This window comes from Phocoena sinus, chromosome 10, assembly GCF_008692025.1.
Source record: "Phocoena sinus isolate mPhoSin1 chromosome 10, mPhoSin1.pri, whole genome shotgun sequence".
Classification (NCBI taxonomy): Eukaryota; Metazoa; Chordata; class Mammalia; order Artiodactyla; family Phocoenidae; genus Phocoena; species Phocoena sinus.
Window position 1 is genome coordinate 8,559,934 of NC_045772.1, and position 20,956 is coordinate 8,580,889.

Consider the following 20,956-nt stretch of genomic DNA (forward strand, 5'->3'; position numbering starts at 1 on the left):
GATCTCTATTTTCTTCATTATAGTTTTGATAAGTTCTCTGTTTGATTACACTTTAAGAATTACTACTTAAACTCGATACAGTTAAGATCCTTTTAAAAATGTCTCTTTATTAATCAATTTGGCTTTTCAATTAATTATCTGAGATAAAGTTTTTAATCACTCAGTAATTTCTCTTTCTTGGTTAACATATCATGTTGCTCAAGAAGAAAAATGCCTTTCAATGGCCATCCAGGACTGTCCCCAAAAACCTCCCGCTCTGCATGCCATCAGTACCGGCCTCATTGCCCTCGTTATTATTTATCATGAATGCAGTGTGAGGATCCCCATAAAGCCATCAGTTCCCATCATTTGAGTGCATATTTTATTTAAGACAGTCTGCTTTATAAAACAGGGATTTATCATCAATGAACAAATTATTCTGTGCCGCAACTGAGAAGGCTTGGGAAGAGAACACATTCTGGAGTTAGAGCCCTAGTTCCTCCACTTCCTTGTTTAGTGGTTTCAGATCAGTTACTAAGTTTCAGGCATGCCATCCTTTTCATGAAGATCAAACCATTTCCACTTCAGTCTGCAGTGAGAACTAAATGAGGTCATGGGAAATACCTGCTATATAATAGGCACTTAATGAATGTGAGTTCATGTCCTTTCCCCAACAGAGCCTCATGGAAAAACTCAGTATGATTCTAAGCAGTCTTCTTCAATTTGGTCACACAGAACCTCAGAGAGAACCTATAGAAGAACATGGGTCATAACTGCTAGCTTAAACTATGTCTGCCTATCACTGCCCTTGACCAAAACAAGAGAAATGAAAAAACACCAGCAAGAGTTCCATGACCTAAAATCAAGCAATGAACTTATCCCTTAACCAGGAGAATAATATCAGTAGTCAGAGGGGGAAGAAATGAGGAATAAATAGCCTATATTTTCTACTTTGACTTCTAAATAAAGGTGCCAACTAGTCTTAGAGACCCCAACTAATCCTGGCCTGAGGGCATTGGGACCACTCTCTCAGTGATGGGTTATCTGTTTGTTCTGCCTAACCAGCTCTATCAAGTACCAGTGACTAAATATTAGGATTTAATATCTGACAAAAGAAGATCACATTATTAAAAATCAATTAGGGCTTCCCTGGTGGCGCAGTGGTTATGAATCTGCCTGTCAACGCAGGGGACATGGGCTCAAGCCCTGGTCCGGGAAGATCCCACATGCCGCGGAGCAACTAAGCCCTGTGCCACTACTGAGCCTGTACTCTAGAGCCCGTGAGCCACAACTACTGAGCCCACGTGCCACAACTACTGAAGCCTGCGTTCCTAGAGCCCGTGCTCCACAACAAGAGAAGGCACCGCGCCGCAACAAAGAGCAGCCCCAACTCACCGCAACTAGAGAAAGCCCATGCACAGCAACAAAGACCCAATGCAGCCAAAAAAAAAAAAAAAAAAAAAAAAAATCAATTAGAGGTAACCAATTTTAAAAACCAAAGGTGTTAATAATGTGATGCACTATGGGCCACACTAGCAGTGTTGGGAAAAAAAGACAAAAATGCTAGCCCCCGGCAGTGAACCAAGCACAAGTGCAAAAGTCCCAGAAGGTAAGACACGGCCTGAATAGAAAACACTAGGATGAGGAGTGAACGTAAAAATTGCCAGCAAATAATGCTAGGTGATCTATTTGCTCTGTAAATTCAATATTTGAAATATCTAAGCTTTTTTGGAATGTAAAAAGTATGTGGTTTTGGTGTGTTTTTTTTTTTTTAATTGTGAAAATTTGTTTACCTTGAAGGGATGGAGGAGGATGTAGTGGCCTTCCTTCATACTGCTTCAAGAGCAAAGCCAGATGTTAAAAGAATGCAAACAAAATGTTGAGGTACCATCAATATACACTTTGTCTCTGCAAATAATTCTTTCTTCATACAACAGGATGAAGTTGTGTACATGTTTCATTTGCAAAGCCTCTGTGCTTCCAAACGGCTTCCAAGCAAAGGTCAAAATGTCTCCCCCCACGGTTTACAAAGGGCCTAGTCTCTGAGTGATCTGTCACAGGCCTCAGACACAGGTGGAGGGCCAGGAGTAAAATTCCTTACCCAACTGAAGTCCACTCGTTATCCAGAAGAGCCCATGTCACCAAAAACACATGGGGACTCGCCCCAGGAAGAGAACACTTTCTTGTTTGTCAAAGCCCCCAAACCACAGCAGACGCTTACCAACATTTCTGCAACAGGCAACACAGCCAGATTCCCCTCCTTTGAGACACCACACATCAATCAAGCTTCTATTCAGTCTCTCCTCCCTTCAAACTGATGGAAGTGCCAGATGCTCTGGCTCTTCTCAGTTTAGTGGGGGGAGGACAGGTGAAGAGGAAAGGTACTAGAGCTCAGAGAACTCAGAGACTGACCTGCATTTAAAATCTTCTCTAATTGTGAAATATTCTTTGTTTCCTATTCAAGGATGTCTGGGCATGAGCAAGGCAGGTAGGAAAAACTGAGAGTTCTATATAAAATACACTGTCGCCTAAAATATTTTTAAGGGGGGGGGACAGTCCACAGGCCCCTTCCACGCCACCCCAAATACTTCTGCTAGAAGGGAAGGATGGCGCAGATACTTCAGGAAGCTACTGTGAAGCTACTTGGCCTGGGAGAAGCTCTTGCGTCTGGTTTCTTCCCAAGGCAGTAGGGCTTTGTGCTCAAGCACACACTTCAGCAGCCTTGGGCAAGATACTTAACCTCTCCATAGTTAGTTCACGGGGTCGTCATGAAGAATAAATGTTAACGTATATACAGCACTTAGGACAGCATTATAGGAAGCACACAGGAAGTAACACTGTCTTCCCCTTCTAATGTGTAAGTTCTCACCTCCTCCAACCCAAACCCTTTCTTTCCTTATTCTTTCAGGTCATTTGCCTGACCCTGGACTTATCTTATTCCCAACCCAGCCTGGACTCCCATGAACATTCACCAGCATTCCCTGAAGACTTCAACCCCTGGCTATCCCACACTACCTACCCAGGCCAATCCTCACTCAGCCTCAGATGAACCCCAACTCACCACATTCTTCACCTTGCTTTGCTGGAAAGAGCCTGCAGAGCCTCAGATCACTGCAATTACAAATAAAGGATCTCCTCTCTCAGCTAAGCCTGTAGAGCTGGTAGATGGTTCTCCCTGTGGTCCTTTTCCACTCAGACTTCATCTCCTGTTTTACAGCGAGGAATGCCTCCAATCGAGAGGGGAATGTCTCCCAGAGGGAACTCCCTCAAATATCCTTCTCTCCATTTCCAAATTTACTCTTCCCTCTCCAAGGCTAACCTGTCATCTAGGCAGCAAATCTCTTCCCACACCTCAGTGCTCTTCAAACCATCTCTCTCCCCTGTTCAAGCCACCCAGCTGTATCAAATGCCTCCTGGGTGCCAGGCTCAGTTCGTGGATGGTGAGCCTACAGAGCTCATCCTCGTACAGTCGACAGTTAAGTCTCGCCTTGTTCCTTCCCCTTAGCCTTCTGATTCATGCTTTAGAATATAAGCCCCACGAGCGTAGGGATCTTATCTATTTTCTTACTGCTTTATCCCTAGAGACTAGCATAGCTCCTGAAACACACAAGGCACTCAATAAATATTTGTTGAGTTAATTCAAGTCATCCTTGATTCATTTATTCATTCAACAAATGCTCACTGAGCACTCACTGTGTGTGTGTGTGTGTGTGTGTGTGTGTGTGTGTGTGTGTGAGGTCAGGTGCTGGAGTTACAGAGGTGAGCACGACTAGTTCCTGTCCTAGAGCTGCTCACCGTAGTGACAGAGAGAAACACAAAAACCCACAGGGAGACTTCCCAATGTGACAGACAGTGGCAAGCAGGATGAACAATGATGTGTTGGACCTCAGTGGAGACCTGAACGCATTGCACTGAGCTCCTAAAGGCCAAACCTAACTGCCCACATCCAGGGCTTATCTCAGCTGACCCCCTGGGGCACCAGCCCTGATAACTATCCTTTACTTCCCTAAACTCCTTCCTGCCTGGGTTTCTCTTGCACCACCCTTTTTCCTGTTTTCATCCCACTCCTCTGACCATCTGTTAAGGGAGCGCTGTCACAACCATGGCCTAGATGACCATCTCTAGATCTAAATGGATGGCTCCCAACTTCTCTCTTGAGCTCCAGGCCCTCATTTCCACCTGCCAAGTTATAGTAAATGTCCAGCAAACATCTAAAACGTACCCAAAGCAAACACACAGCCTGTTGGCCCCCATCCTCACTCTTTTACAAACTCAAAACCCCTGCTCCACCCACCAAATGCCCATCCCAACTCCTGGCATCATCCATTCACCCAGCCAAGGGCCTCTAGTCTTTCCATCTTTACTGTCACTGACTTAATTTACATTCTCCAATCACTCCTCTTGCTTCGATTGCCCCTCATCTCTCTTCCAGTATCAGATTCTCAATATGGTAATCAACTGAAGCAAGTTGAGTTTTTAAAACTGCTTTCTACAGAATAAAATTCAAATTCCTTAGAACACAAAACCCAGCCAACCCTTCCACTCTCCTCCAGGCAGCCTGCACTTGTGTCCCACTAACACCTCACCATTTCCCATATGCCCCCACCCACTAAATCCTCCCTTGTTTGTGTCACTTCCTCTGCCTGAAATGCTAGCATAACTTTTATGAAAACAGTAGCTAACACTGACTCTGGGTACTATTACTATTATTATTCCCCACTTTACCAGTGAGAAAGCTGAGGCACACAGATATTACTTGCCCAACACTGGGCTGACCTAACCACACAAGTGTCCTGACTTCAGAACCTCAGTTCTTAACCACTACGTTATATCACCCCAATCTACTCACCATCCCCTTCACCAAGCAACTCCTAATTTCCCTTTAAGACTCAGTTCAGGGACTTCCCTGGTGGCGCAGTGGTTAACAATCAGCCTGCTAATGCAGGGGACACGGGTTCGAGCCCCGGTCTGGGAAGATCCCACATGCCGCGGAGTAACTAAGCCCATGCGTGCTCCACAAGAAGAGAAGCCACCACAATGAGAAGCCCGTGCCCCACAACGAAGAGCAGCCCCGCTCGCCGCAACTAGAGAAAGCCCACGTGCAGCAACGAAGACCCAAGGCAGCCAAAAAAGAAAAAAAAAAAAGTTCAAATGTTTCCTCGATGGTGGAGACTTCCCCAATTCCCTAGGGCTCTGCCTCCAACCTCCAGGATCCCTTGGCATCATATCTCTGTCTTTATTACAGGCAGCCTCACGTTACTGGTTGAGTTCCAAAGATAAAAGCCAGGTCTTTTTATCTTGTACTATTCCCAACACTGTAGAGTGCCTGAGGCATAAATACTTAGGTAATAAACAAATTTTTCCAAGTACACAGGACATAGAGTATATCCTGCTCACTCAAGTCTACTCAGCCTCTTACTGCTTCCAAAGACCCTACCTACACTGCTAACCCCAACCTCTCCCCTCCTCTTCTCTTGGCCCCAGGATTCTGAGGATGAAGAGTCAAAGCACTGGCTGGGGTGGCCACTCCCACAGCCAGCTGACAGCATTATCACAGCAGGGCAGGCCAGTGAGCTGCTGGCCATGGGCCCCTTGATTAAAGGAGTAAACTGCATCTAAAGAGCACTTTCTCTCGCTGAAGCAGAGGGGATATTTGATGTGCAGTTGCCAGATTTACGGTCTTTGTCATTTAAAATGTGAGAGTGGGATGGTGGACATAAAAATAAAAATGTACATGACAAAAACCCTGCCATGGCCATTATTTACAACTCACTAAGAGCCAACAGGCTGGCAAAAATGTACATAATATTATTTAGTCCTGTGACCTACTTGCCACTTTTACAAAATCACCACGACTATACAGTTGGCTCTTGAACAGACAGTGTTTGAACTGTGCATGTCCACTTATACGTGGATTTTTTTCAAGAGTAAATACTTAACGGTTGAATCCGCAGGTGCAGAACTGTGGATACGAAGGGCTGACTGTAAAGTTACACTCAGATTTTCAACTGCGCAGAGGGGTTGGCGCCCCTAACTCTGGCATTGTTCAAGGGTCAACTGTATACCTCATTAAAACAGATAAACTTTGGAATAGGTTTTGACTATTATTCTAGATTCTACAATTGCTCAGCACCTAATGGAGTTGGCTTGTTCTTTCTTTTTTTCTTACGTTAAAGTAGAATGGTTACCTGCTTACAGTATTTTCATAGGGAGCAAAGTAATTTTTTTTTAAGTGTGAGTCACTGTCACACAGTGACCATCATCACTGTCAATAAATAAGAATGAAGGAAGGTAGTTCCAGAACTTGAAGTAAGGTTTATTCCTATGAGTGAGGCTAATAAAACCAGCAAGCACATAGTTAACTGTAATACATGCTAAGAGATGGGCTATAATTAGGGTGGTTCCCAAACACTGAAAACTTTAGTACCTGTGCTGATCTATATTCCGTATGTAATAGTTTTCATGAAGCTATAATCAACTGAGTAGGATGTTTCTTATTCTGAGACTGTCCATTCTACTCTTTTGTCAAAATGCCTTTTCTTTGAAATGGTGGTAATAAATAGTGGGTTTTTTAAAATGCCTTTACTTGGCATATTTAAAACTGGTAATTCGGGCTTCCCTGGTGGCGCAGTGGTTGAGAGTCCGCCTGCCGATGCAGGGGACGCGGGTTCGCGCCCTGGTCCGGGAAGATCCCACATGCCATGGAGAGGCTGGGCCCGTGGGCCACGGCTGCTGAGCCTGCGCGTCCGGAGCTGCTCCGCAACGGGAGAGGCCACAGCAGTGAGAGGCCCGCGTACCGCAAAAAAAAAAAAAAAAAAAAAAAAAACTGGTAACTTATGATGGATCCTAATATTGCTTTTGCAGTGTTACAGTTCCCTGAAACCTACGTCTGTCTGGGAACCACCATGTTAAAGTGTCTGAAAGAGACTTGGGAAATAGCCAAATCCAGCTTACTTGTCTAGAATGCAGTTTTAGAAAGGAATAATTAAAATGGAAAGCACACCATGCATTTCCCCAAATTGTGCCTAAAAAACAAAAATAAAAACCTGGGACTTCAAAATTTTATACATACACAACACTTAAGATTCCTAACGCATATTAGCATCTTAAAGACTCTTAAGCCCTTGTAGTAAGCAAAGATCAGTTTAATTCAGGAAAGGAACTTTTTTTTTTGTTTTCCAGACAAACCTGTTAGTACCCTGTCAAACAGTAGGAAATGCTGAACTAATCAAATCTACTGAAGTGTGTCTAAAAACAGAATGTGTTAATTAGTGGAAGTGTGTCTTCCTGAAACCTGGAAAAGGGGCAGGGAATCACCCCATCCTCAATCCCTCCAAAAAAGAAAGTATGGCAGTGTTTTCTGTGGGGCTTCTCCGAGAGAAAGTTACATAATCTGGTAATAGGGTTTTTCTACTTCAGTTTCTCTAAAATCTAGGGGGAAAACATGCATGTACATCACCATTCCTCAATACGGATGGCCAACTCCTTTTGATCCAAATGGAAAGTTCTGGATAGGGAGGGCAACATTCTGGTCATCAAAAATATCCATCGCCTACATGCTGAAGTAGCAAATTAACTCCTCCTTCTTTTTTTTCTTTTATCCAAATCTTCTGGCTGCTCCAGGCAGCATGTGGTATCTTAGTTCCCTGACCAGGATGGAACCCACGCCCCCTGCATTGGAAGTGCAGAGTCTTAACCACTGGACCAACAGGGAAGTCCTGCAAATTAACATTTTAAAAAATCGCTTATGAATCTGGTTGGTGTGGCAACTGAGCGGACTGATAAATTTGATTCTCAAAACCAGAAAAACTGGGGATCGTGTCCAGGAATATGGCAACCCACAAGTGGCTCCTTAAAAATTCTTTAAACCTCAGTGAAACAACCCAGAGTGGATCATTAAATCATTTTAGTGGTTGGGATCAGCTTTTTTGGTTTTGGTTTTGTTTTACAAAATGGACTTGAGTAGCCTATATCAGGATAGAATATATGACGTAGTATCAGAAAGTAAATATAAATACTTTTGCTTCCGTGTATACTTCATGTATGTACAGGGCCTCAATCAAATTGTATTTCTTAGTGTAGATCCAATCAAAAAGTTCAAAAGCCACTGTTCTAAGATACCCAATTAGCTGTCTAACATCAGCTTATAAACAGGAACTTCTTGGCATAAAAAGAGCAGCAATTATTTTATGCAAGCAAGGGGTTAAAAAGAAAAAAAGAATGGCACCGAGAGGTACAAGACTCACTGCTCTGGGCTCCTGAGTGGGGCAAGGAACCTTGTGCTAGGTCTCTTTTTAAGCCATTGAAGGGCATTATGTAAACCCACCACTACACAGTCTGGGTTTTTTACAAAGGCACGGATAACCAAAATGCATTTCTAAAGGAAAACAAAAATGTAAGGAATTTATTTCCATATTGATTTAAAAAACAAAAACAAGACTTCACAGAATAACTGACACTCTAAACTCTTATACTTCATAGAAAAATAAGGTCCTCTGTGTCCACGGAAATGGAATTGTGCACCAACTCAAAAGCAACGCTTAACTTTCCAGTGTGAACAAGGTTTGGTTCCAAGCACAACTCAAGATCATTTCTATCTTTACAGGTTATTATTTAGAAGGTCTAGTTAGCAATTACAAAGCAATATAAATCAATGAGATCATTAAATAAAAATCTTTGAAGCTGTTTTTTTATAAACCACCCATATTTAGTAAATATTATATTGGCCCAGGATGTCAAGAAATACAAAATGAGTATAATAGTCTATGGCCAAACAGCCTGCAGGCTGCCAAAAAGAAACAAGATTCAAGCACAAAATAATTAGCCCTCTGGCACCCTTTCCCCCTCCTGCGAGAAGGCTGGGACTGCTGACTGAAAGCTTCTGAAAACACTGGAATCCTAATGTCACCTCCCCACCTGAAGCCTGGCATCGCACTGACTCCACAGAGTTCAAAAAGGGGGAGGGAGTGCTCCCACCCTCCAACTAAACCTCTGTACCTAGCATTACTGAAACTGGACACAAATTGGTTACGCTTAAAAACTTCTACCAATCTACCATCCAGCTGACCTTAGCCAAAACAATTTTTTAAATTCCTGTTTTAAATTTTAGAATCTATGCATAAAAAGTTCATCTCCTCACAAGCAAAATTAGGATCTGACCCCTTCAATTCTAAAAATTTCATTAGCATGAGCCCACATGTGTTCTAACACCAATCCTGTGAAATGCTTTGTGACGGGAAGAATGCTTTGTGACTCTGGCTATTTCCAAAGTGCACGTTAGCTGCAAGCAGCCTATCTTACTCTGCATAAACCCTCCCTTGTCCAATTTCGTAGCCACACATGGCTAGTGTGAACTTTTAATGAGGCTACTGTGACTGAGAAACTGAATTTTAAAATGTATCTTAGTTTTAATTAATTTAAATTTTAAGCGAGTTCTCTGGTGGCCTGGTGGTTAGGATTCTGGGCTTTCACTGCCATGGCCCGGGTTCAATCCCTGGTTGGGGAACTGAAATTCTGCAAGCCACATGGTGCAGCCAAAAAAAAAAAAAATTTTTTTTAAATTGATTACTTACTTCTATTACTAGAAAACTCTAGTATGTTTGAAAAAACTTGGGTATGTGAATGTACTTTTTCAACTGTAAAATTTATCAAATCTAAATACAGATCAAGCATTTCCAATAAAATTTCACATTCAAACTGAAATGTGTTATAAAACACACACCAGATTTTGAAAACTTAGTATGAAAAAAAAAGAATGTCGGATATCTCATTAATATTTTAAAATCTGTTGCATGTTGATTTAACTTTTTGTACATATTGGGTTAAATAAAATATATATTATTAAAATTAATTTCACCTGTTTTCTTCTTTTTTTTTTTCTTTTTGGCTGCGCTGCGTGGGTTGTGGGATCTTAGTTCCCCATGGAACCCAGGCCCTTAGCAATGAAAGCAGAGTCCTAACCAGTGGACCGCCAGGGAATTCCCTCCTTTTATTTTTTTTAATGTGACTCCTGGAAAATGTAAAATAACACATGGCTCACATTCTATTTCTACTGAATGGTGCTGGCATAACCTAATGATTCCCAAACCCTTCCCACCGGAACACCTTCCAACACCAGGTTAGGGGACGTTGCCATAACCAAATACTGTTCTTCCTGTGGGGCATCAAAACCTGCTGACCGCATCTGAGATTGAGAAGTCCTTCCCTCATCTTCAGTGACTCACGACTGTCCTGCACAAGCACCTTTCTTTAATCCTTTCCCAGGTCCTCTTTCTCTTCCGGTCCCCAAGGCCCCATTCTCAGTTCTCTTTTCCATTCTCTGCACCCATGGTGACCTCATCTCCTCTCAGCTTCAACTATCACTTCTATGTGGATCACTTCCAATTCTTTATCTCCACTTCTGACCTCTTTCTCAAGCGTCAGCTCCACATTGCCAGCTGCCTGCTAACCAGTTCCATCTGGAAATCCCACCAGCTCCTTAAACTCAGTATGCCTGACCTGGAATTCCCCATCTTCATTACTGCTGAAGACTCCCGTCATTCACCTTGAAAACCTGGAGTCCCTGGTCCCTCTTCTAGCCCCACTGCCACAGTCTTAGGGCAGGCCCTTTCATAACAGGCCTCCTACTTGGCCTGCCTATCTCAATTCTCCCCTCAGTCCTGCCCTCTCCCAATCCCACCACTCCCAGTCCCTCCTCTGCCTCACTGCCATACTAATATTCTCAAAATACCACATTGATCACATTGCCTTCAGACTTTCAACAGACCCCCCACTATCTGCCTTGGCAATCCAAACTACTCAGCAGGCGTCCCAGCTCTCCCATAGACATTCAAACTCCCTTCAATCCCCTCTGAACACAACTAACCCTCCAGCCACAATGCTCTGCCCTCATGTCTGCTCTTCACAATTCTGCCCAATATTTAAGGCTCAGCTCAAATAAAAGGTCCTCATATAAAGACTTCTCTGATCAACCCAGCCAAAATTAGCCCTTCTCCTCCCTCAAACTCCTTTTGTATTTCTAATGGTGACCACTGTAGTAATGGGAGCACATCTGTGGTCTTACCCTCTCTATAAAATAGTGTTCTTTTAACACTTGCACTGCACACTGCCATTTCTGGACATCTTACCAAAGAAATCAACTTAAAAAGGAAAATCTTGGTAAAGTTGGGACCACTGATGACTCTCAAATCTACCTCCAGCCAGATATCTAATTACTCCAGACCTTCATTTAGATGCCCCAAGATTAAATTACTCCAAAACTGAACTCATTTTCTCAATCCCACATGTGTCTCTCGTCTAAATAGACCCTAACTCCATGAATGGTACCAACCATCCATCAGCAGGCCAGGCCAGAGACAGAGGTGTCATCTTTTATTTCCCCAACCCTAACCCTCAATGATCAGGTTCTGTGAAATCTTCTTCCTAAATGTCTCTGGTTTTATCCACTTCTTCCCAGCTCTGCTGTCAGCCCAGGCCACCATCACCTGAGATTACTGCAATACCATCTGGTCTTATACTCAATCCTCCAGCCATTTTCTACAGTCCAACTAGAGCATATCTTTCAAAAGTTCAATCTGATCAGGTGAAATTCCTGCTGAAAACCCTTTAATTGTTCTCGGGATAAAGACTTCCAAACAGGGCTTCCCTGGTGGCACAGTGGTTGAGAGTCCGCCTGCCAATGCAGGGGACACGGGTTCATGCCCCGGTCCGGGAAGATCCCACATGCCGCGGAGCGGCTGGGCCCGAGAGCCATGGCCGCTGAGCCTGCGTGTCCGGAGCCTGTGCTCCGCAGCAGGAGAGGCCACAACAGTGAGAGGCCCGCATACCGCAAAAAAAAAAAAAAAAAAAAAAAAAAAAAAAAAAAAAAAGACTTCCAAACATGACTTATATAGACTCTTCCGCAACTCACCAGTGTTTACCTTTTCAGTTTCACTTCTCATTTCCCAGATTATCTTTTCTTTTACACACATCACACTCCAACCATGTCCAAGTACTCTACATACAGTTCTCCAAATATGCTTAAGTCCTCTCTTGCCTCGGGGCCCTTGCATAAACTGGTCCCTCTATGTGGGTTGGGTGTCCCTCTTTTGTAATCACCCAACACCCTGAGGACTGGCCAGCTCCTTGCATTTATATTCTTTCTAACTTCAGCAATGGTACCTGGCAAAAAATCTTCCTACTACTCCTATGCTAGCTCTTATCCCAATGTCTGACAGGTAATAGGTATTCAAATAATTATTTGTAATGAATGAACAGATAAAAATTTTGTTTTTCTTTGAACCAATTCCAGTCCAAGGTCAATGAATGAAAGCTATTTGTCATCTATATTAATTCAACAGCATTGTATAAAGTGGGCAATTGACCTAAATTTTAATTTTATCTGTCTTTTGAGTCAGATAAAATTGTCTATTACCAGTTTGGTTAAATAGAGTCTACATGTGCAGGCTCAGAACAATGAAAATGAAGGAAAAAACACTGTATTTTATATTCTCCTTTGCCTTGTAAACTTTAAGACCAATTCATTTGAAACTGTTGAGAACCTTTAGATGCAAAACACAGAATGTATGAAAAGCAGCCAAGCAAATGTGGATACACCACAGAGGCAGAGCCTGAAGGGAACCGGAGAGCGGGGAGAGATGACCTCAGACCATAGGAATGTAGGGACTTGAATAAAAGAAAAGGCTCAGCGCTGCCCCTGCCCTCATCCAGACTGAAGCTCTGGGCAATCAGTGCCCGCGTGGTCATGATCCTGGGAGCCATGAGAGGATCAGGCATCTGTGGGGCCATAAAAGCCTTTCTGGTTTACTTAACAGAGAGAGAGCAAAGGGGAAGGAAACACTGAGCAACGAGACTAGGTGCTGGCCCCTTCATACAGCATTTCCCTTCTGCTTCCCAACAACGTATTATTCCCATTTTACTGATTAAGAAACAGGGGCTTGGGCTTCCCTGGTGGCGCGGTGGTTGGGGGTCCGCCTGCCGATGCAGGGGACACGGGTTCGTGCCCCGGTCCGGGAGGATCCCACATGCCGCGGAGCGGCTGGGCCCATGAGCCAGGGCCGCTGAGCCTGTGCGTCCGCAACGGGAGAGGCCCACAGCAGTGAGAGGCCCTCGTACTGAGAAAAAAAAAAAAAAAGAAAGAAACAGGGGCTTATGGTCACATAGCTGGTCCTGGTGATCTTATACTCAGGTCTAATTCAAACACATTTTTATTGAGCACTTACTTGTGCTAAGCCCTATTCTAGATGCTGAGGATTGAGCAATAAGCAAAACACTACAGTCTGCTTTGGTTTGTGGGGAGTGATGTACCACACACAAATAATGTGATTGCAGATACTGACACAATTAAGGCGCATAAAAAAAAGTAAAACTAAGGGATACGATAGAGTAACTAGGGAGGCAACTTAAGTTGCAAGGTTCTCAGAGATAATTTAAAGGATAATTTTGCAGGCCTAGAAAAAAAAAAAAGGATAAAGTGACTATCTCGTCAAACCTTAAATCGAAGTCTCTAGAAGTACCAGAAGCAAAAACTTACCATCCATTCCCTGACTATCAGTAAGGAGACCATCAGGGGAAAGAACTATAGCGTCATCCTAGTCATAACCCAAAGCAGTAGCTTAGACAGTCATCAGGTGGCAAATATTTCCACAGGAACTGGTGGCTGCTCAGGGCGACGGGCTGACCAAACTAATTCTTAGCTCCCCTTGCACCTACACCGGCACCAGGCATAATAAATGATTGCTGAATATTTGAAGAAAGAAAGGAAAGCATGTTAAAATGTCACCATCGCGGGTTAAATCCCTTTTCAGGCCAAGTGGCTTCAATTCACCCCACCCACTCCACCACAAGTCTTAATCACAAGAAGGTGAGGGAAGTCGGATTAGTGTAAACCCTTGAACAATACTGTACTAGGAAACAATTAGCATAGGCTGCCCCACTCCCCAGCCAATGATCAGAAACCCCACCTTTAAATTCCAAGTTCCACTTAAAGAAAATCTAATATCCAAATGATAATTAAAAATTAATAAGGAGTAATTATTTGGCTTCTTTAAATAAGGGTTCTCCTAATGCAGATACTCAGGCTATTTATGTACCAGGTACTTGTTCTAACTGTTGCACACACAGCACCAAGGTAAAGCCACTGGTTCTTTACCTGGGTATCTCCCTCGTTAGATGGGTACTCCTTGAGGGGAGGAACAAAGTACATTCACCTGTGTTGCCTCAGGGCCTTGTCCAATTTAAACTGCAGATGGTCAATGATTATACTGAGTTGTAAAAATTAAATTTCTCCAAAACTTTTCAGTTCTGGGGCAGCTGGGTAGGGTGAGGCCCACCCCTTACTACTGTTATCTGCTGGGGCCTGCTCTGCAGAACCTGAAGGTCTCATCATCACCTATCACTCTTTCTGTGTCTCTTTGTAGGTTTAAGAGCTGGAAAAGCCTTAGAAGTCTCTGCTTCAATTTTTAGAAGTTGATTTTTAAAGGACTGTCCCGGTGGCGACAGAGAATAACAAATGGCCATTCAAAGCTGAACAACAGGGCTGAGTTTGCGCCATATACCAAAGATGCCAATGCTTCCTTTCTGGCACACAGATGGAAGGACTGAAAAACAGTTTAAAAATAAGATACCACTTCTGATAAATAGGCGCTATCAATTTTTGTGATGCTTCAGTAAAATCTTAATAATGAATCTGTGACAATTCTTCCTGAGACAGAGTAGCCTTGTGAATAATGACATTAATATCACAAGTAGACCCAGCATTGGGGGTGGGGAGACTTCAGTGAGGATTGTATTATTCTTCTCCAGTAAGAAACTTCCCCTGCATACAGTCTCATTTTTAAAAACCACAACATGCAAGTTCTAATATCCCTGGGGTTTTGCTGGTCATACCATCAGCTACATCTCTAAAGTTTTTAGATTCATTTCATGCTACCAACAGAAAGAAAACTTCAACAAAAGGCACAAATACCATCCATCTGCACACTTGATTTATTACTCATTTTTATTTGCTCCTGAATTCCCATAGTTTGGTGTGCCATAAGGACTGGCCCTGAAGGAACTTAGATCCAAAATGGCAGCTGAGCTTCTGAAACTCATCAGAGCCATAATGCCTAACATACGTGAAACCAGGTCTTATTTATCACACTTCTCAACCTGTCTAGGAGAGAAGAATATTTACCAAAACATTTCAAAGAATCAGATGGCATTCTGTTAATGTTCATTATATCATTCTTCTTCTTGCCTAAGAGAGCAGGCACCCTGCTTCTGGTCCCTCTGCTCTGCAAACTGAATTAAACTGCTATTCACATGTTTACAGTCCACAAAAACAATCTAATGGCAAAACATGGAAAGCTTAGGTTCTTCTCATTCTTCTTCTGTAAGGCCAACTTAGGAAATGGGCGTAAAATGAATCATCTAACAAGTAAAGCCCCAAATAAGTGCTTTCATTTTCAGAAAAAACAACAACAAAAATCAGAGCTCTAATTTTCCTTAGGTCTACCACAAAGCAACACTCCCTATCACTATGGTAATTTCTGTCTTTTCCTTTAAATTCAAGCTGTAAAAAAAATTTTTAAGAGACAAATTTGTTCCAGATTACCTCCTGACTGTAATGTTTCCAATCCCTCTTACACAAAAGCTGAACTTACACCACCAAAAAAATTTACACTGAATTTAAACCGTCACTTCTCTACTCATTTCCACTAATATAATAACATTAATTTTAGAAAAATAATAAAATACTTGCTCTTTACAGACAGAGGACTTTAATTATCTTTATGAATTCAAATGGAAAGTCTTTTTGTTAAATTAGCATGAAAGTCCCTTCATCTACACACAATTGGCCCAAAGAAACAGGCCATTTTCAGCACAAGAGGCCAATCCATTTTAACAGTGAATAAAGCTTTTGAAAGCACTACACACCCTCTTCCAGACTGTCAAATTTTCAAAATGGTCCAGCATTTTTTTTGCATTTTTTTAACACTTTCAGGTCCAGCAAACATCTTATAATTAGATTAATTAAAAAGGAAACAACAACAGCCAAAAAAAGCCACTGCTCACTTCTGATCAAAATTATTCCATTTATGCTTAATTAGCTTCAATCCAAGTCTACATATTTAATGATGGGGATATGACAATTCAACCTATTTGCATATTTTAAATGCCCTTTCTAAACTATACTTTGTAACAGATTTAGAAAAATAGTCTGTTTCTCATGCCAATATGCTAAGGCATAAATCAGGAGGATACAAATTAGGAAGAAAAAAAAAAAGAAAACAAGGCCTCTCAGAGCCAGGGATGTGCTGGGAGGCGGGGGGCGGGGGGAGGGGTGTAATTTCCCCGGGGGGGTGTGCAATTTACCCGCCGCATCAAAACTACGATCCTTTCAGCCCACCAGACCGAGAAGCATTACATCACACTCTCACAATGATAGGGGGAGGTGGCTCTGAGAAAGCAAGTTTTCAGCCGCCTTCCCTCCCTGTTCCCAGGCTTTCTAGAATCCTGCATTAGGAGTAATGGAATTTAACTTCAGTGCACTGCACACACAGTTTCAGGGGTAACACATACAGCTACTTAGTTAGATGACCCAATATGACCACTTTACAATGGATACGTGGCTAAAACAGGCAACTACACACACAGATGCTGAATTTGTGCTGAAAAGCCCAGTTCATCTGTGTAAGATTAAACAGAAATTGTAATCTATGAGAAACGAATAAAGCCAATCCACAGGGAGAAACTGATAAAGAAATAATTCCTAATCGGGAGGAATAGCTGTTTATACCCTTTAAAACACCATGTTTACAAGATAGTCCCACCATTTGGTTCGAACCACAATCAAAATAAAAGCGCATCTGGCTGCATATTTGAGAACACACACAGAGACCCAGTGCAAATGAGCGCGCGCAGAGGAGAGGGGTGATCCACACATTGCTTGGGAGGTTTTCAAGCAGGGGAATCTACAAACCCCAAACCTCCTGGTGTTCACTCGCCCCCAGCCTGATGTTTAAAATGGATCAGGTCTTATTTTAGGTTTTACATCTCTCTAGGAAGGATGGCCTAGCTTTAAAAAAAAAAGAGAGAAAAAGAAAAAGGTTTTCCCGTGGTAGTGCTTGCCCTCCCAGATCCTTTGTCGGCCTTAGCAGCCGAAAGAATGCAAACCCATTTATATTTATGCAAATTTTTGCAGCAGATTTAAGGGGGCAGGGAGAGGTCTGTGTTTTTTAAAAAACCTCTTTCTAAATATCAAATTTCCGAATACTCGCAGCTTCATTTATTTGCAAGACAGAAACGATGATGAATATCTGCATATAAATTAAAAGTGCAATTAAATTACTTCAAAATCAAATATTTTACCAAGGCTTTTCCATTTCTAAAATGCCGAACCAAAAGTACATCACGGGTCTGATTTACACAGATTCACGAAATGTCTGAAGCCAGCCTCCACGCTAGACAAATGTCGATTTGCAACACCACTAGTGAAAACGGTTAGACAAGATCCATATAAATCAATTGGTTTTAAAAAATTGAAAATATTTACCAACCTCATAAAGTGCAGCAGTGCTTAAATCCAGCAAATTGAGGCATACAAGGTAGAAATGGAAATGAAAAAAGGTCCAAAAAATGATTTCTTTTTGTCTATCTGTTTTTTTGTATTTTAAATATTCAGAAACCAGCAGAGACTCTGTCGGCCATTTTGGCTTGAACTAACTCTCACACTCACTCTCCCTCTTGCTCTCTCTCTCCCCCTCTGTCTCTAAAGGAAACAGCTTTTTGTGACCTTCAAATAGAGGCGGATCATGTGACTTTGGGTAGGTTTGTCAATCAGGAAAGGGGAGGGAACTGGGGCTGAAACTACCTTAAAGGGAAAGCGGCCCTTTTCCACTCACTTTCATTTGTGAAACGCTGTTATCTCATACTCTCCACCTACACACACTGAATGTGAAAGTGGCAACAGCATAAGGGTAACAGATGAACAAAATATAAAAACCTTTATTGGTTTATAGAAATGTTCTCAGTTGCTAACGATTCTTACAGGTCCTGGAGCTTGGCTCACTTGCTACAGTTATTCTCTGGATGTTTGGGCAAGCACAGGCTGGCAAACTACTCTTTAAAAAGGGGCTTAAACAACACCTTACCCAAACAAGAGACTTTCGTCTTTAAAGACTGAGGTGAAAACATAGGACACAACTGATCTCTAACAAGCTCCTAAAATGCACAGGAAAAGACTGAAAGGAAACATACCAAAGTATAATCTGTGAATGCCAACTCAGAGAGGTTAAGTGACTTATCCCAATCACACAGCTAGAGAGCTGCAGAACAGTGACTGGTTTCCCAGCTGAACTCCACATTTATTGTTTCAGGTGTATGTATGTTTGGTACCTCCTCCCCGCACTCCAAATAAAAACTATGCTACAGCACAGCAAGCTGGCAGATCTGAGTCACCTTTAATCCCCTCCCCACCTGAGGAAGTAGCTCGGCAGCTGACCTAGAGTCAGCGCTAAAATTTAAAACCTACCTGTTTTCCCCCATTCCTAAGAGCCTTCTTCTGACTCAGTGCATCTTGCTTTCAACCCACCTAAGAAAACCATGCTGGGTTTGCGTCTCTAGCTCTGGGGCTAACAGGCTGTGTAACCTTAGTTAGGCAATTCCCTTTACCTTCCAGGCCTCATTTGTGGAATGTAAGGATTGGCCATCAGTAGATGGTATCTTTGATTCCTTTCAGCCCTAAAACTGTACTCGGCTTCTTTGTTTTTAGCAGTTCTGTTTCATCTTATCCTTGCCATCTCAAAAGTCATTACCCCAGGAAAGTTTTCCTTGACCCTCCCCGTCTAGACCAGGCCTTCCTGTTCAACACTCCCATAACTTCCCTTACTACTTCTTCATAGCACCAGGCATAACTGCAATTTATTATCTGTCAAAGAAGTTGCTTATAATTGGTCGTCCCCAGTATGTATAAGGACACATACCACATCTTCCTTCACTGCTGTGTGAGGCCTGACACCTACCTAGCCCCACACAGTAGGTAAATAAATGAATGAATTAATGACTTAGACCTCCATTCAGAAGTGCTGGGCTGAACAGAGGAAATGTGCTATCCAAATACAAGGAAAAAAAGTCACATAGTTTCCAGAAAATCATCTCCACCTATTTGTTTTAAGGACTGCTTGAGGAAATAAAGTAACTAAAATCATAGAAAGTGGGCAAAAGTGCCCTGTGACTATCAGACTCCATCCATCTCTATGAACCAGAAAAGCTCAGATTCCACAGTGTGATTCTCCCAAATGAACTGGGCTGACCAAGCGTAATCTGACATGCCAGCCAGCACAGAAATGATGGATTCTGTAAGCCCAGCGTTCCTTGAAAAGGAACCTACGAACCCTTTCTAAATCCCACACGTTTGTCATCCTGGCTTCTGGGTCTTTATACAGTCTCCCTCCTTCGCTTTTTCCACTGTGATAGAAGAACCAGAAAGGAGCTGTTTCAGGGCAGGCAGAGGCCAATGCCTAGATGATCTGGCAGCTTGAATATTTATGGCGTAAACGCTTCCACTGTCTTTGCACAGACCCCAGTGGAGTAGGAGCCAGGACCTGAACTGACAATTGAGATTGTAAGCAAAAGCAGGAAACTCCTAGGATGGAAATTTTGAACATTTAGTCTATTTTTATCCTTCCAATACCTTCCAGATGAGCTACGGAAAGCTTACTTATGTGGAGCATGCTCAACATGTTAAAATGCATGGAAATTGTACAGCTGCCTTGTTTTAATTTGTGATGGACAGAATTTCTTTATAAGACTGAATTTTGCCAAGTCTCCACTCCTCAATGCAGAATATTATCATATAAACGTAACTATGTGTTTCCTTGTGTTATAGCAAGCTGCACAAAACGTAGAGAAACAAACACATTTTAAAGCAAAATATTAGCTCTATTTTCAAATGATATGATCAATTATTTTCTTCAACCTCCAGGAACCTTTTTCTTGGTGAGATACCTCTAAACCTAAAACAATTAGTCCAATTGTTCATCTAAAAGAAAGAAGTGTAATAAATGCACTATTTCCCCTGTATTTCCAGGCATTTTGGACTTTGTGATATAGTTATATTTATTGTACTGTTTTCATATTAACAATTAGACAGCATTTTTAAATTATATTACAGGGCTTCCCTGGTGGTCCAGTGGCTAAGGCTCTGTGCTCCCTATGCAGGGGGTCCGGGTTCGATCCCTGGTCAGGGCACTAGATCCCACATGCATGCCACAACTAAAGATCCTGCGTGCTGCAATGAAGATCCCGTGTGCCACAGCTAAGACCCGGCGCAGCCAAATAAATAAATATTTTTTTTAAAAAAACTGCCCTAAAAATAAATTATATTACAAAGTGAGGATGCGAAGTAATAAAAAATGAGTTTACTTTTAAAACAAATAAACCTGAACTTATACGTTCAAATGAGTGTTATCTTTCAAAGTTGGCACCTTTGCTGACTATATAACCACTACTAAAATATTTCTATGAGGAAACATGATTGAAAAATAATGAACTGAACATATTTAACTAAAAAATCTACAAAATGAGTAATGAACTCAAAAAATAAATTAACAATGATAAAATCATAAAGAGTAGACTGAATCTTTATTGATTCAAAAAACTTTTGCTTGTTTTAAAATGAACCTATCTACAAAACAAAAACAGACTCACAGACATAGAGAACAGACTTGTGGCTGCCAAGGGAGAGGGGTGTAGGAAAGGGATGGACTGGGAGTTCAGGTTTAGCAGATGCAAACTATTACATATAGAATGGATAAACAACAGGGAACCATATTCAATATCCGAGATAAACCATAATAGAAAAGAATATTTTAAAATTTATATATATGGGGCTTCTCTGGTGGCACAGTGGTTATGAATCTGCCTGCCAATGCAGGGGACACGGGTTCAAGCCCTGATGCCATGAAGCAACTAAGCGCGTGTGCCACAACTACTG

The 20,956-nt window shown here is 42.1% G+C and overlaps 1 protein-coding gene across 8 annotated transcripts in view; it reads right to left on the reverse strand.

The window, feature by feature from the left end:
* Nucleotides 1-20,956, reverse strand: part of TNRC6B (trinucleotide repeat containing adaptor 6B) — a 261,599-nt gene that overhangs the window by 127,714 nt on the left and 112,929 nt on the right. The window contains exon 1 of one of the 8 annotated variants that reach the window (XM_032645304.1): nt 17,520-17,910. The exons of 6 other annotated variants lie outside the window; for them this stretch is intronic. In XM_032645304.1, the coding sequence (XP_032501195.1) occupies nt 17,520-17,524 (5 nt within the window). In that variant the 5' untranslated portion in view covers nt 17,525-17,910. Of the gene's footprint in view, nt 1-17,519; nt 17,911-20,956 lie in introns of those variants that run through there. One more of the 8 variants, XM_032645307.1, reaches the window with a different exon arrangement.